The 13,325-nt window shown below is 38.2% G+C and overlaps 1 protein-coding gene across 1 annotated transcript in view; it reads right to left on the reverse strand.

Annotated features, from left to right (window-relative positions):
- Positions 1-13,325, reverse strand: part of ELP3 (elongator acetyltransferase complex subunit 3) — a 134,721-nt gene that overhangs the window by 60,005 nt on the left and 61,391 nt on the right. Inside the window, exon 10 of the mRNA XM_026656364.2 lies at positions 180-373. Within this exon, the coding sequence (XP_026512149.1) occupies positions 180-373 (194 nt within the window). The remainder of the gene's footprint in view (positions 1-179; positions 374-13,325) is intronic.

Here is a 13,325-nt window from a genome sequence, read left to right on the forward strand (position 1 = left end):
CTGGTGCTCACATTATTCAGTTTAACCCATTGACTGGCAGCAATTTTAATAAACATTAGTGCAATAATGATTGAGAAGGACAAAAATAAATATTATAGTTAAGATCTTATTACAATCAAAGCAACTCTTTTTACAGCAGAGACAAAAAACAACCAGTAAAGCCCACCAAGAAAAATTACCTCTGAACACGGTACACTCGTGTCCATGGTGGTACAAGAGCCAGAATTCTAGCCACCAAATCCACTAAGGTGCTTGGAGAATAACTCTTGTATCTTCCAGACTTCCAGAGCTCATACAGGCCAGTACCACGGATCACCAGAGTTGGGTAGAGTTTCATGCCATCGGGGCGAAAAGAAGGGTTCTCAAAAAACTCCTGTAAACACAGAACACAAGTGCAAATCAGAAACCAAAGCACTAGCTTCCTGGGGCTTTCAAACCAGAAGCTCTTTAAAAAAAAAAATTCAAGCTGCATCAGAAGGATAGATGCTTAAAGCACAATTATGAGAATGTATGTTCAATTTAAAAAGGCGGTCTTACATTCCGTTTCTAATATTTTTATCAGTCTAAAGACTTATTCTTAAATGTAGAGGATTATACTTTTTTATAAAAGAATAAGATCGCTGCAGAAAAATTCACACAAGGGGAGGATACAGATTTCACCAGACTTCAATATGAAGTCAATAGATATCTGAGCTGTATTATTCATTGTAATAGAATTTTGCCCAGAATCAGAACAATATTAAGGAATGGGCATATCTTCACTCTCTGTGGACAACATTCAGAGATTACTCAATATATCCAGGATACATCAACTGAATAGTAATATGAAAACAACTGAAACCGCATGTCACTATACGCTGAGCAATACTGGGAAGGTGGAACAAACAGCACCTACTACTCACTTATCCATGTCTAAATTCCAGTACACAGCTCCAAAGTGAAAACCTCCAAACTTCTATGGTCACTGGAAGCCATTAGGCATGTATAGTGTGCAGAAAAGTTATGAAATACTGTTTTACTACAAATAAAATTCCAGTAACCACAACTAAGGTCATTAGTCAAAAGCTAAAAGATTGATTAGAAGCACTGAGTCAATTATCTCACATTTGTCTATCTAAGATACTCTCATCACTGTAGTATCTCACAATCATTAATGGATTTTAATCTGACACCACCATTTATGAAGTAGGAAAACGTTATCCCAATTTTACTGATGAACTGAGACACAGGATATAATAAGTGACTTGCACATGGTCACACAAGTAGTCTGTGGCTGAGCTGGGAACAGAACTCAGATCATATCAGTCCCATTCCAGTTCCTGAAAAACAAGACCATCTACTATCTAATTTACCATCCTCATTAGGATGGAAGACCAATGAATTCTGAAGCATGTTTACCCAGGAATACCGCTACATGGCCAGAGACAATATTGTGAGAAAACTGTGTAATGAATTGTATTAGTTATATATATATATATATATATATATATGACTAATACAATTCATTACACAGTTTTCTGTGTATATACACACACAGTGTGTGTGTGTGTATATACACACAGTGTGTGTGTGTGTGTGTGTGTGTGTATATACACACAGAAAACTATTCTGAAATATATATATATATACACACTGTGTATATGTGTGTGTGTGTATACACACACACACACACACACACACACACACAGTGTGTATATATACACACACACACACGGAGGGGGGAAGAGAGAGAGATTAATATTATATATGATATTATAACAAAATAATACATATAATAATGGAATTTTTGCTTGTTAAATGTGTCTACTGATGCAGCATTTAAGAACTGAGCTGAAACAGTTTCAGGGTTGTGTAAATCATTAAAACTGGTTTGTGTGTCTTATTTGTAAAATCTTTGGTCTGTGTAAATAGAGGGGTGAAGCAGAGAGTCATGGTGCCCCCACCCAATAAACGAACAAGTAAAAATCCAAGGCCACAAAAACAGACAAGTAAGATAAGTACTGGATACACCCAGGGGGGTTTACAGCACAGGACAGAAGTAGACAGATAAAAGTAAGTTTTAACAAAATAAACAAAAATGTATTAGTTTAGGTTAGTTATTGTGATTTATGAATGAGAATGTTCTAATTAGACAGGTACACAGATGAGATAACTTAGTAAACTGAGTCTGTGCAAAGTTACGGAACAAGGGATAAAATACAGGTGATTGACAATAGAAGAGCGGAGAAGACACAGGGGAAGAACATAGCAGAGCCCAGAGATTTGAAAAAAGAGTCACCCTGTCACCAGGACAGGTAACTTGATTACCTTTCTTATCTTAACTGGTTTTGCATTATGTGTAATTCATAGGTGATAACAGCATTGTCTTAAAACATGCAAAATAAAGGCTATAAGAAACTGTTTAAGCCTACACTGAAATGGATCTCATCTTTCACCAAACAACGTGCTCAGCAAAAGCTTTGGTGGTGCGGTAAGATCACCAATGATGGCCACCAGTTGAATATCCAGCCATATTCAGTCCTGGAACCTTAGTCTATGACAGGGATCGGCAACCTCGGCCCACGCCGCTTCCCGCAGCCCCCATTGGCCTGGAGCGGTGAACTGCGGCCAGTGGGAGCTGCAATTGGCCGAACCTGCGGACGCAGCAGGTAAACAAACCGGCCCGGCCCACCAGGGTGCTTACCCTGGCAAGCTGCGTGCCAAAGCTTGCCGATCCCTGGTCTATGACAAGTCACAATTCTTGGGAAGGTTTTGTTTTGTTTTTAAAATCTTTTCTGTTGTGGCCTTCTGAAGTGAAAGAGTCTTTTACCAAAAAAAGGATTCAGTCAAGTCCCAGTTCAGCAGAAACCCTTTTATCCCAAAGTTTTCATGAACCAACTTTTCGTTATGGTCCCCAAAGTATTTCACATGTCAAAATTAAATGATGTTAGGATGTCATCTCAGCCGTGTCACGAAAAGTGAAAGTAATAATACTTTGCATACATATACATGGTAGCAATTTTCATAATCTCAAAGCATTTTACAAACAGAGCCACAAAACATCCCAGTGAGTCAGGTAAACAACACTGGACACATTTTTGGAACAGGCAACCTGAGGCACAGAAAGATCAAATGTCTCACCCAATGCCACATACGAATAGAATCATAGAATATCAGGGTTGGAAGGGACCTCAGGAGATCACCTAGTCCAACCCCCTGCTCAAAGCAGGACCACTTCCCAACTAAATCATCCCAGCCAGGGCTTTGTCAAGCCGGGCCTTAAAAACCTCTAAGGAAGGAGATTTCACCACCTCCCTAGGTAACGCATTCCAGTGCTTCACCACCCTCCTAGTGAAATAGTGTTTCCTAATATCCAACCTAGACCTCCCCCATTGCAACTTGAGACCATTGCTCCTTGTTCTGTCATCTGCCACCACTGAGAACAGCCGAGCTCCATCCTCTTTGGAACCCCCCCTCAGGTAGTTGAAAGCAGCTATCAAATCCCCCCTCATTCGTCTCTTCTGGAGACTAAACAATCCCAGTTCCCTCAGCCTCTCCTCATAAGTCATGTGCTCCAAACCCCTAATCATTTTTGTTGCCCTCCGCTGGACTCTTTTCAATTTTTCCACATCCTTCTTGTAGTGTGGGGCCCAAAACTGGACACAGTAATCCAGATGAGGCCTCACCAATGTCGAATAAAGGGGAACGATCACGTTCCTCAATCTGCTGACAATGCCCCTACTTATACAGCCCAAAATGCCGTTAGACATCTTGGCAACAAGAGCACACTGTTGACTCATATCCAGCTTCTCGTCCACTGTGACCCCAGGTCCTTTTCTGCAGAACTGCTACCTAGCCATTCGGTCCCTAGTCTGCAGCAGTGCATGGGATTCTTCCATCCTAAGTGCAGGACTCTGCACTTGTCCTTGTTGAACCTCATCAGGTTTTTTTTGGCCCAATCCTCTAATTTGTCTAGGTCCCTCTGTATCCGATCCCTACCCTCCAGGGTATCTACCACGCCTCCCAGTTTAGTGTCATCTGCAAACTTGCTGAGAGTGCAGTCCACACCATCCTCCAGATCATTAATAAAGATATTAAACAAAACCGGCCCCAGGACCGACCCTTGGGGCACTCCGCTTGAAACCGGCTGCCAACTACACATGGAGCCATTGATCACTACCCGTTGAGCCCGATGATCTAGCCAGCTTTCTATCCACCTTACAGTCCATTCATCCAGCCCATACTTCTTTAACTTGGCGGCAAGAATACTGTGGGAGACCGTATCAAAAGCTTTGCTAAAGTCAAGGAATAACACATCCACTGCTTTCCCCTCATCCACAGAGCCAGTTATCTCATCATAAAAGGCAATTAGATTAGTCAGGCACGACTTCCCCTTGGTGAATCCATGCTGACTGTTCCTGATCACTTTCCTCTCCTCTAAGTGTTTCATAATTGATTCCTTGAGGACCTGCTCCATGATTTTTCCAGGGACTGAGGTGAGGCTGACTGGCCTGTAGTTCCCCGGATCCTCCTTCTTCCCTTTTTTAAAGATGGGCACTACATTAGCCTTTTTCCAGTCATCCGGGACCTGCCCCGATCGCCATGAGTTTTCAAAAATAATCAGTGGCTGGGCCAAGAATAGAATTCAGCAGGCCAGACACTCAGAGTCAGGCTTCAATGACAGATTTCCACCCTCTTGTGGGAGCTCAAAGGCACTCCACGTGTAAAAGAAAGCAGTTATGAATGGAGGAATGAGTAACACTCTAGCACTAGATCACGGTGCTCTGAAGAGAAAAATAAAGACATCATGATGCTTTGTCTGGAAATTCATAGACTTAAATCTGAAGATGCTGGAGTAATATGACCAAGCAGCACAAAAATAAAAGTGAGATATTGCAGTAAGGAAGCATTGAAAACTTCTACAATGAAATACAGAAAATACAAATAACAAATCAATCACTCTGTTTTTGGTGCTACTGCAGAAAAAAAATTCTTTCCACTAATAAGGTTCAACATTAGTATTCAAAGCAATGTTTGAACGAATGTCAAAAGAAAGTGTGATTCCCCTGTCAGAATACTTAGAAGGTCATTGATTTATATTATAAATTAAATGCAAATACATTAATGCACCATTAAGGTTTAGAAATCAAGCATTCAAAGGCAAGGTCAAAAGTTATGGTTTCTAACATAGCACTAGCTTCGCTATCTTGCAGCTCTCATATTTTTATAGCATAGATTTAACTAACAGTCACCTACTTCCCATTTATGTTACTTAACACATACACCAGAGAAGGCATCTGGTCGAAAAATGGTAATGTTTTTGCATACTTTTTTAAAAAATTGTTTTTCAAAATTTTCCTCACTTTTTTTGTTATTTCGATAACAAACAAAAAAAATCCCCTCTTTTTTCTCCCTTTCCAACCCGACCTTTCCAGCAGGAAAATGGAAAAAAGGAAAAAGGACAAGAAAGAGAAACGTGGGGGGCAACTAACATTTAATTTTTTCCATCAAAAACCAACATTTTGAACAAAATATTTAGTTTTTAAAAGACATTTTAATTGAAAAGTGTTTAAGTGAAAATTTTTGACCAAATCTAACATGAAATATACAAGACCTGCAATGGGGCCATGTCAAAGTGGTGGTAGAAACCTTAGCTTTTTAATTAGAGCTGAAATGATGTCTTTAAAAGCTGATGTAATCAAGGCACCTTACTACGAGATAGCATCTCATTTAAGGGCAGAGCAACATTAAGGCTCCATGGAGCCTTAAGCAATGCCCATTAGAGTCAATGGGAGTCATTCCACTGATTTAAATAGGCATTGGATCAGAACCTTAAGCACTAAACTACTCATAAGTGCCTCAGCGGTTACAAATTTAAGCGATTAAAGGTGACAAAGCTAGAGGAGTCCAGCTGACACCCAATGTTCTAAAAACACTTTAGGATGCAAAAAAATGCTCTCACGTGCATATATATTCCAAATGGAAACATAACTTTAAAGCTACTAAATCAATTTTCTTCAGCTTTGAGATGTAGTTTTTCTCTTGCTAAAGACTACAAAAACACAGGTTGACACTTCTTTCAAAACTCAAAGGTTGATGCTAGAGCCAAATTTTAAATCAGAGCATATGGGAGGGGGGCATTATGTTTTCATACTGGTTTAACTTATTTTAAAACATCTCAGCTGAATCAGGTCAGCTCTTTTTAGTTATCTTTGGGTTGACAACATGGGACTCTTCAGACTAAACGGATTTTTTTCAGAAAGTTATGAGCATCCAAAAAAGAGGAGTTATTTAATATCTGTATTATTGTAGTGCTTAACAGTCCTAATTATGAACCAGGACCCCACCATACTAGGTGATATTCAAAAACAACAACAAGATAGTCCCTGCCCTGGGAAACTGACCATGTAATATATGGAGATATACCTATCTCATAGAACTGGAAGGGATCCTGAAAGGTCTTTGAGTCCAGCCCCCTGCCTTCACTAGCAGGACCAAGTACTGATTTTGCCCCAGATCCCTAGGTGGCCCCCTGCAAGATTGAACTCACAACCCTGGGTTTAGCAGGCCAATGCTCAAACCACTGAGCTATCCCTCCCCCCCTAAAAGTAATGTAAATTAGAATATTTGAGGTAACTATAGCATGCTCACACTGCAAACAATATAACAAATAACCAGAAAGACCTGCTATTCAAAATCCTGCAGCTTTATCTGGGTTCCGATAGACATGTTTTATTTGTATGAACAGCTGCTCTATGAATTACAAAGAGAGAATCTTAATAAAATCCCATCAGTAGACACTTTCAGTGTACAAGGTTATTCAAGTTAGCCATTAAACATATTTTATGAGAACAGTAATTGATTTTATTAGCACATGCCTTTGTTGTAGAAGTTCCCCGTTATTACAGCTAATGGCATCTGTAGCATCCATTCAGCCACAACCTCATAAACTCACTGCCAGCATGAATAATCAGGGTCTGATTGGTGCAAAATTAGTTATTAAGATGCCACTCACTTTCCATCAATGCAGAGGCATCAAAGTGAAAGCTAGACTCCTGCCTTTCGTCTGATTCCAATCAGTTGTTTTATAAACTAGTCATTATTTTGCATTAGTTTACAAAATAGCTTAGATATTACTTGCTATTAGTGCTGTCCAACATAACAGGTGTTAGATGGAAAACAGCAGTCTGTTTAATACCAATGAGAACCAATTTTTTTTTAAAAAAAGGAAAGAACACAGGAGTTGGAGGTTGGGGAAGGTAAACTACTGGACTTGAATATCAAAGTAAATTTACTTCCCAATTAGGTAACCATCTAATTTTTGATGGTTTTATCACTATGATATTTAATAAACTGAGAATCTGTTTGCTACCTATGTATTTGGTTATATGTGCAATACAAGGATCAACTGGTTCTAGACCAGTACTCAGTATATTGACTCAGTATATCCAGTGATACTCAGACCTCAGTGGTTCAGGAGCCAATATGGCAATCAACATTACCCAAAAGAGCCACAGTATGTGAATTCATTGTTTCATTTACTGTGCTGTTTGTTTATTTATTTATTTATTTTGGGGTTATTCTAACCAAGTATTATTTTATCAACTACAATTGGTCAATAACATAGTAAAAGCATCCTGATTGGTTAATAAATGACAGTGTTTCAATATCGTGTGTTACAAAGAGCCACAGGAGACACATTAAAGAACCACTTGCAGCTCCTAAGCCTCAGCCTGAGTATCACTGATCTAGTCCAAAGTTTCTTCCTGCCCTCTGTCACAGGTTAGCAAATGTTAAAAAAAAAAAAAAAAAAAAATTCTAATTATGATCTTGCATCCCCCACACCCAAATTTCAATTCTGACTTGACTTTAGCAACTGCTCTCGATCCACTAGAGTTAGAGATGCATTTTAATGATATCTGAAAGCTGCAATTCTGCTCCTCACTGGAAGGGAAAGAAGAGTGGAAGATCTAGGGATTCATCCCATCTTTCCACAGAAACAGAGAACCACCAGCCATCTTTAATCTTCCTACTATGACTAGTCTCAATGCCACTGGGAGAGATTGCTCATTGTATAAATGTTGCAATTTTCCCCATTTGCTAGGTTTACTAAAATGACAGAATTATTTCTAGTAGGAATGCAAGTTAACAAAAATCAAATACATTTTAAAACAATTGTGCATCATAAATGAGTTTTCACTCAATTTGATTACATCAATATACTCAAGAGTGTCAATTTTATGGATTACCCATAATAAACAGTGATTTATGCTTATATCCTCATGAAGTTGAGATGAGCAATGTCTTAAAACTCAATAATCCAGCATTTCTGGCAGAATAATTTATAACAATAAATGTTAATACTTTAAAGCCACAACAGCTTTGAATGACTTTCTCCAATTCTGCAGAGGGATGATATAACTCTATGCTTTAAAAATAAAGTTTGTGGTCCAGATATGGAAGTATTAGTTTTATCTTTAATATTTGCAGTGTTTCTTTCTTCTTTTCTTTAAATGCTACAGTGCTAAAATTAAACACCACAGAGAATGGTCTCCTTTCACTGAAGCTTACAACTACATGATGTAAAATACTGGAGGATTAGCATACAAAATCTATCAAAAGATTAGAAATATCTGTTAAAGAATACTTATCTTCATTAACTATATTTATATACATATCTAGTGTCTTCGTTACAAAGAATCCCAATGTATTTAACAAGTTATAACTATATAGGAATCCCATATGCACCTCAGAAATGCAGCTGTTTAACAGTGCACAGCAATGCTACACAGTAAAACTAAGAACCACACAAACACAATGCTGCCATATTAAACTTCAGAGTTCGTTGTACCAGAGCTGGAATTTGGCCACAGCATGGAAGTTAACACCACCATCCTTGCAAACAGATCAAGTATGAATTTTCAGATACACAAATCAGGTTACTAGCTCCTTGCTAAAGCTTCTATACATCAAATAAACAACTCCAGATTTCATCATGTTAACAAAAATTTCTAAAGCAGCTGGGCCCAACTTTCAGCTTCCCCCAGGATACAGGGTGCCTGTAAACCAGTGTGCAGCCAAGGGAGGAAAGACCATTTTCCAGTTGAATACAGTAACTTTCCTGGCTACAACTATGCTAAAAAAAACCTTCTTAGCTACTGACAAATCAAGCTATCACACTTTACCACCAAACAGTGTATAACTAGAATTACAGGAACTACTACTGGTCCATGAAAACAGAGCCATAAAATCCAACATTTTACCCCCAAAAGGCTAAGTTCTCTGCTTATGATAAAAATCTATTTTCACCCCTTCTACACATGTATTTCTTCAAATCCAGTACATACAGACACCCTCTGTCTAATTTTGCCCCAACTACTGGGCAGCATCACATAACAGGAAAGTATCTGTATTGTTCTGAGTTTCATACATCATAACATGATCATTTGAAGAGCATACACAACAGGATACGGAAGAAACCTATCAACATTACATTAATCACTGGGACCTTGATATATATTGAGCATACAGAAACAACGCAACGCAAAACAAATTATTGTGGTCCAAAAGTCATCTTACATTTTTGGCAGATCCCTATAGTTAATGGGAGCCCATCCTTTATTAACGATACATCTGAGATATTTCTGTAACGCCATCATTGCAGCATTTGAATGCCAAACAGATAAATTAGTTCTGCACGTTAATGTCCATAGAAGGTTTTATAGAAGAGTCTGCAATTTCTGTTCTAGGAAGCTCTATTATTTATTTCCCCCAGAAAAATATTAATTTCATTTACTACATATAGCTTTTTCAAAAGTGCTCTACCAGAAAATTAATCCTCACAACATCCCTATGAGGTAAGGAAGCATTACTGCCATGTTACACATGCCCACACACCTGATGGGGCAAAGTCCCACCAGTTTACACCAGAATCAGCATCAATGGAGCTGAACTAATTTACATCAGAGGAGAATTAGGCGCAGAGAGGTTATATAGCTTGCTGAAGACTGAACAGCAAGGCAAGGGCAGCAAGAATTAGAATTGTAGGATTCCTTGCTCCCAGGCGCCAATGATATCCAATGGACCTTAATATTTCACACTGTCTTAATATTTCAATCATGCTGCCACATGGATAATAACCATTTTAATGAGTCATAGCAAAGCTTTTAACGAAGAGGCAAGCCTCGAGTTGTTTCTTAATTCCCTTGAGCGGTTTCTTAATTTGTGGAAGGTAAGTTACTACATTATTCTTTCCACAATGAAAAGGAAACAACTCTAGTTTACTCCCCCGCCACTTAGAGGTATTTAGTCTTTGGAAAAGGTCCTCAGACTTCAGCAGCATGACTTAATATTTCTTTTCAACAACAGAACACAAGTCATCCATCAAAGAACTGGGCAATCCTCTCCACATGGCACTTACTACACAGAACAGACCATCTGCTTCATCTTCTGTGTGCTCCAAATGAGTCTTTACATTTATTCCAGCTTTCCCAGGTATATAACACTGGTTTTTATACTTTTGCCAAGAATAATCACCTCCTGTCCCCAAAGACTGAGAATAGTACAATTCTGTTCCCCTAAGAGCAGATCCTCACTCTCATGAATTAGTACGCAAGTTCTGCCAGGCTTACCTTCCTCCAAGATGTTCTGTAATACCCGTTACTTAAAAGCAGTTCCTTCTGCCCTAAAAACACCTGTGACCAGCAACTCAGCAACACTTTTGTTGACTGACCCGTCTTGGTCAGACCTCTCCATGCTTGCAGAGAATCCTAATCTCAGGTATATGGTTTTGGACAGCCTCTACAGGTTGTATGCTCTTGCAGTGAGTGACATGTCTCTTCCATATCTGTCTTACAAAAAAATAATTTCCTAACGTTTTGTATTTCATGACTCAACTTACCCCATCATGACATCAAGACCATCAATTTTATTATCATTCAGCTACAGTGAATGCACTCCCATGCAAACTGCCTATACACCTGTCAAATTATATTTTATTGTATTGCTCCCTATATTCATATGGGCCTTTTTTTAAGGGTTCCTTCCATCTCTGGATTTCCCTTCCCAGGCACTGGTCCATCATTCTAGCTTCAGCAGTGGGGAGGTGGAAGGGATTTAGTGGTGCACTAAAAGCTCAATCTTGTGGCTATGGGATTGAGAACCACTGGTTGAATAGAGGTATGGTAACTATCCAATCCCACAGGAGTGCATGGTTGATTGGGGATTGCTAAATGGCAGGGTGATCTTTCAGACTGGGTGGGAGAAGAGTCTCATACTTGTCTATTTGGAACCCTTGGTGCAGTGGGAAGAGTCTTGTACAGATGGTCTTCACATCCACCATGCCCTTCTTGATTCATAAAAACTACTGTGAGGAAATTTGGGTGAGGCAAAATACCAAGTACGGCACAGAATACAGGAGGCAAGACCCCTGCTCTAAGGAGTTTAGAATCTATTAAACAGAAAACAAGGAGAAAAACAATAAGCGTATGTTGCGGATTGGCTGTTTTATACACAATGCGTATCTGATCTGCTCAGGCCTTACAGGGCTAGAAGTGAGTGAGTATCTCAATAGCAAACCAACCCTTTCCCCTTTGCAATGGTATTAAGCTCCAGTTTCTATCTTTGAGATATCAGACCTCAAACCTAGGTCTGAAGATTGACAGGCTCAGGCTTAGATTAGAGTTATTTTTGAGAAAAGTCTTCATTTTGGAGAATGAAGATAATATTTTTATAGTAGCTGGGTTCTGGGTTTTTTTTTGGCAACCGTTTGAGGCTGCTCAGAGATTATAAATGTTAGAAATATTGCCAGCAATAATGAATTAGTGGGCAGAGTTCAGGTGAGGTAATCAAAGATTCATAATAAATGCAATTTATCACATAACCATGCAATTTATCATTTACATGTGATCAAGTGCGATATAAAATCATGTATTTACACTTTATATAGTAAAATGTACACCTCAACACAAGGGCCACAGAAGGTAGCCAAAATATATATTATTGGAACCTTAATCTTTTGCATTTCCTGACTAATTTTAACTGTGAAACCTTAACATAGACAATAGCACAGCTTTCTACATGGATATCATGTTTTGGTTTGTATGCCTATGGGCAGCACTTCACTCACCATATAGCAGACTTAAGTCAAGTTTATAAATTCCTTCTACTGATTCAGCTACTCTCTTAATGTATATCAATAGGTAAGGGGGCCTTACTTAAGAGGAAGACAGAGTTATTTCCAGTGCCACATGTGTGTAGCCATGGAGAGTATAGCTTTTCTTTTGTTTAAAGTATTCTCAGAGTTGCAGCAGATACCCAATGAGCACATGCAAGTTGATATACATACAGACATTGGGGGTTACATGCATACAACATGGCCAGCTGAAAAAAATGTGCGCGCACACTGGCCCTATATATAGATTTCATCTATAAAGAAAATATAAGCTCATTTTACCTCAGAAAAAAGGTTCTAAAAATACCTACTTCCTTACTGTCAATAGACTTGTTAACAAAAATAACCATTACATTGTTCATAGTTCATGACTGCAATTATTTGCAATTTGCAGTTATCACTATTTCTGAAGTTTACTAAGTCTTTGAATAAAGCTCCAGTAACTATTTTTGAAAGACAGGTCATTAAACACCTTCTGTTCTATGTTTGAAGATGTGTGCATGGAAGAGAGAAAAAAACCTTTCAGCTGTAATGTGTACCACCTGCCAAGAATATTTCAATGAAAGGATGTTTAGTACAATTTAAAATGGAAACCTTTTTCCCTACCAAAAGGTTTTAGAACCTCCATTTAATACAGCAGTAATCCTATTCCCCAAAAGAATAAAATCAAGGTTTGTTAGCTGGTTTAGCCATCTCTTATTAGTTGTGTAAAGGCTCCTGATGGAGATTTATATTCTTTTTAGGGCTGTCAAATGATTAAAAAAATTAATTGTAAGATTTTTTTTCCTCGATTAATCACAGTTTTAAATCACACTGTTAATAATAGAATACCACGTATTTAAATATTTTTGGATGTTCTCTACATTTTCAAATATATTGATTTCAATTACAACACAGAATACAAAGTGTAGTACGATGCACACTTTATAATATTTTTATTACAAATATTTGCACTGTAAAAAAAGAAATCATATTTTTCATTTCACCTCAGACAAGTACTGCAGTTCAATTTCTTTATCATGAAATGCAACTTCTAAACGTAGAATTTTTTTTAATATACCTGCACTCAAAAATAAACAATGTAAAACTTTAGAGCCTACAAGTCCACTCAGTACTACTTTTTGTTCAGCCAAGCACTAAGGCAAAACAAGTTTGTTTACACATACAGAAGATA

Source organism: Terrapene carolina, unplaced genomic scaffold, assembly GCF_002925995.2.
Source record: "Terrapene carolina triunguis isolate 2854851 unplaced genomic scaffold, T_m_triunguis-2.0 Scaffold228, whole genome shotgun sequence".
NCBI lineage: Eukaryota > Metazoa > Chordata > Testudines > Emydidae > Terrapene > Terrapene triunguis.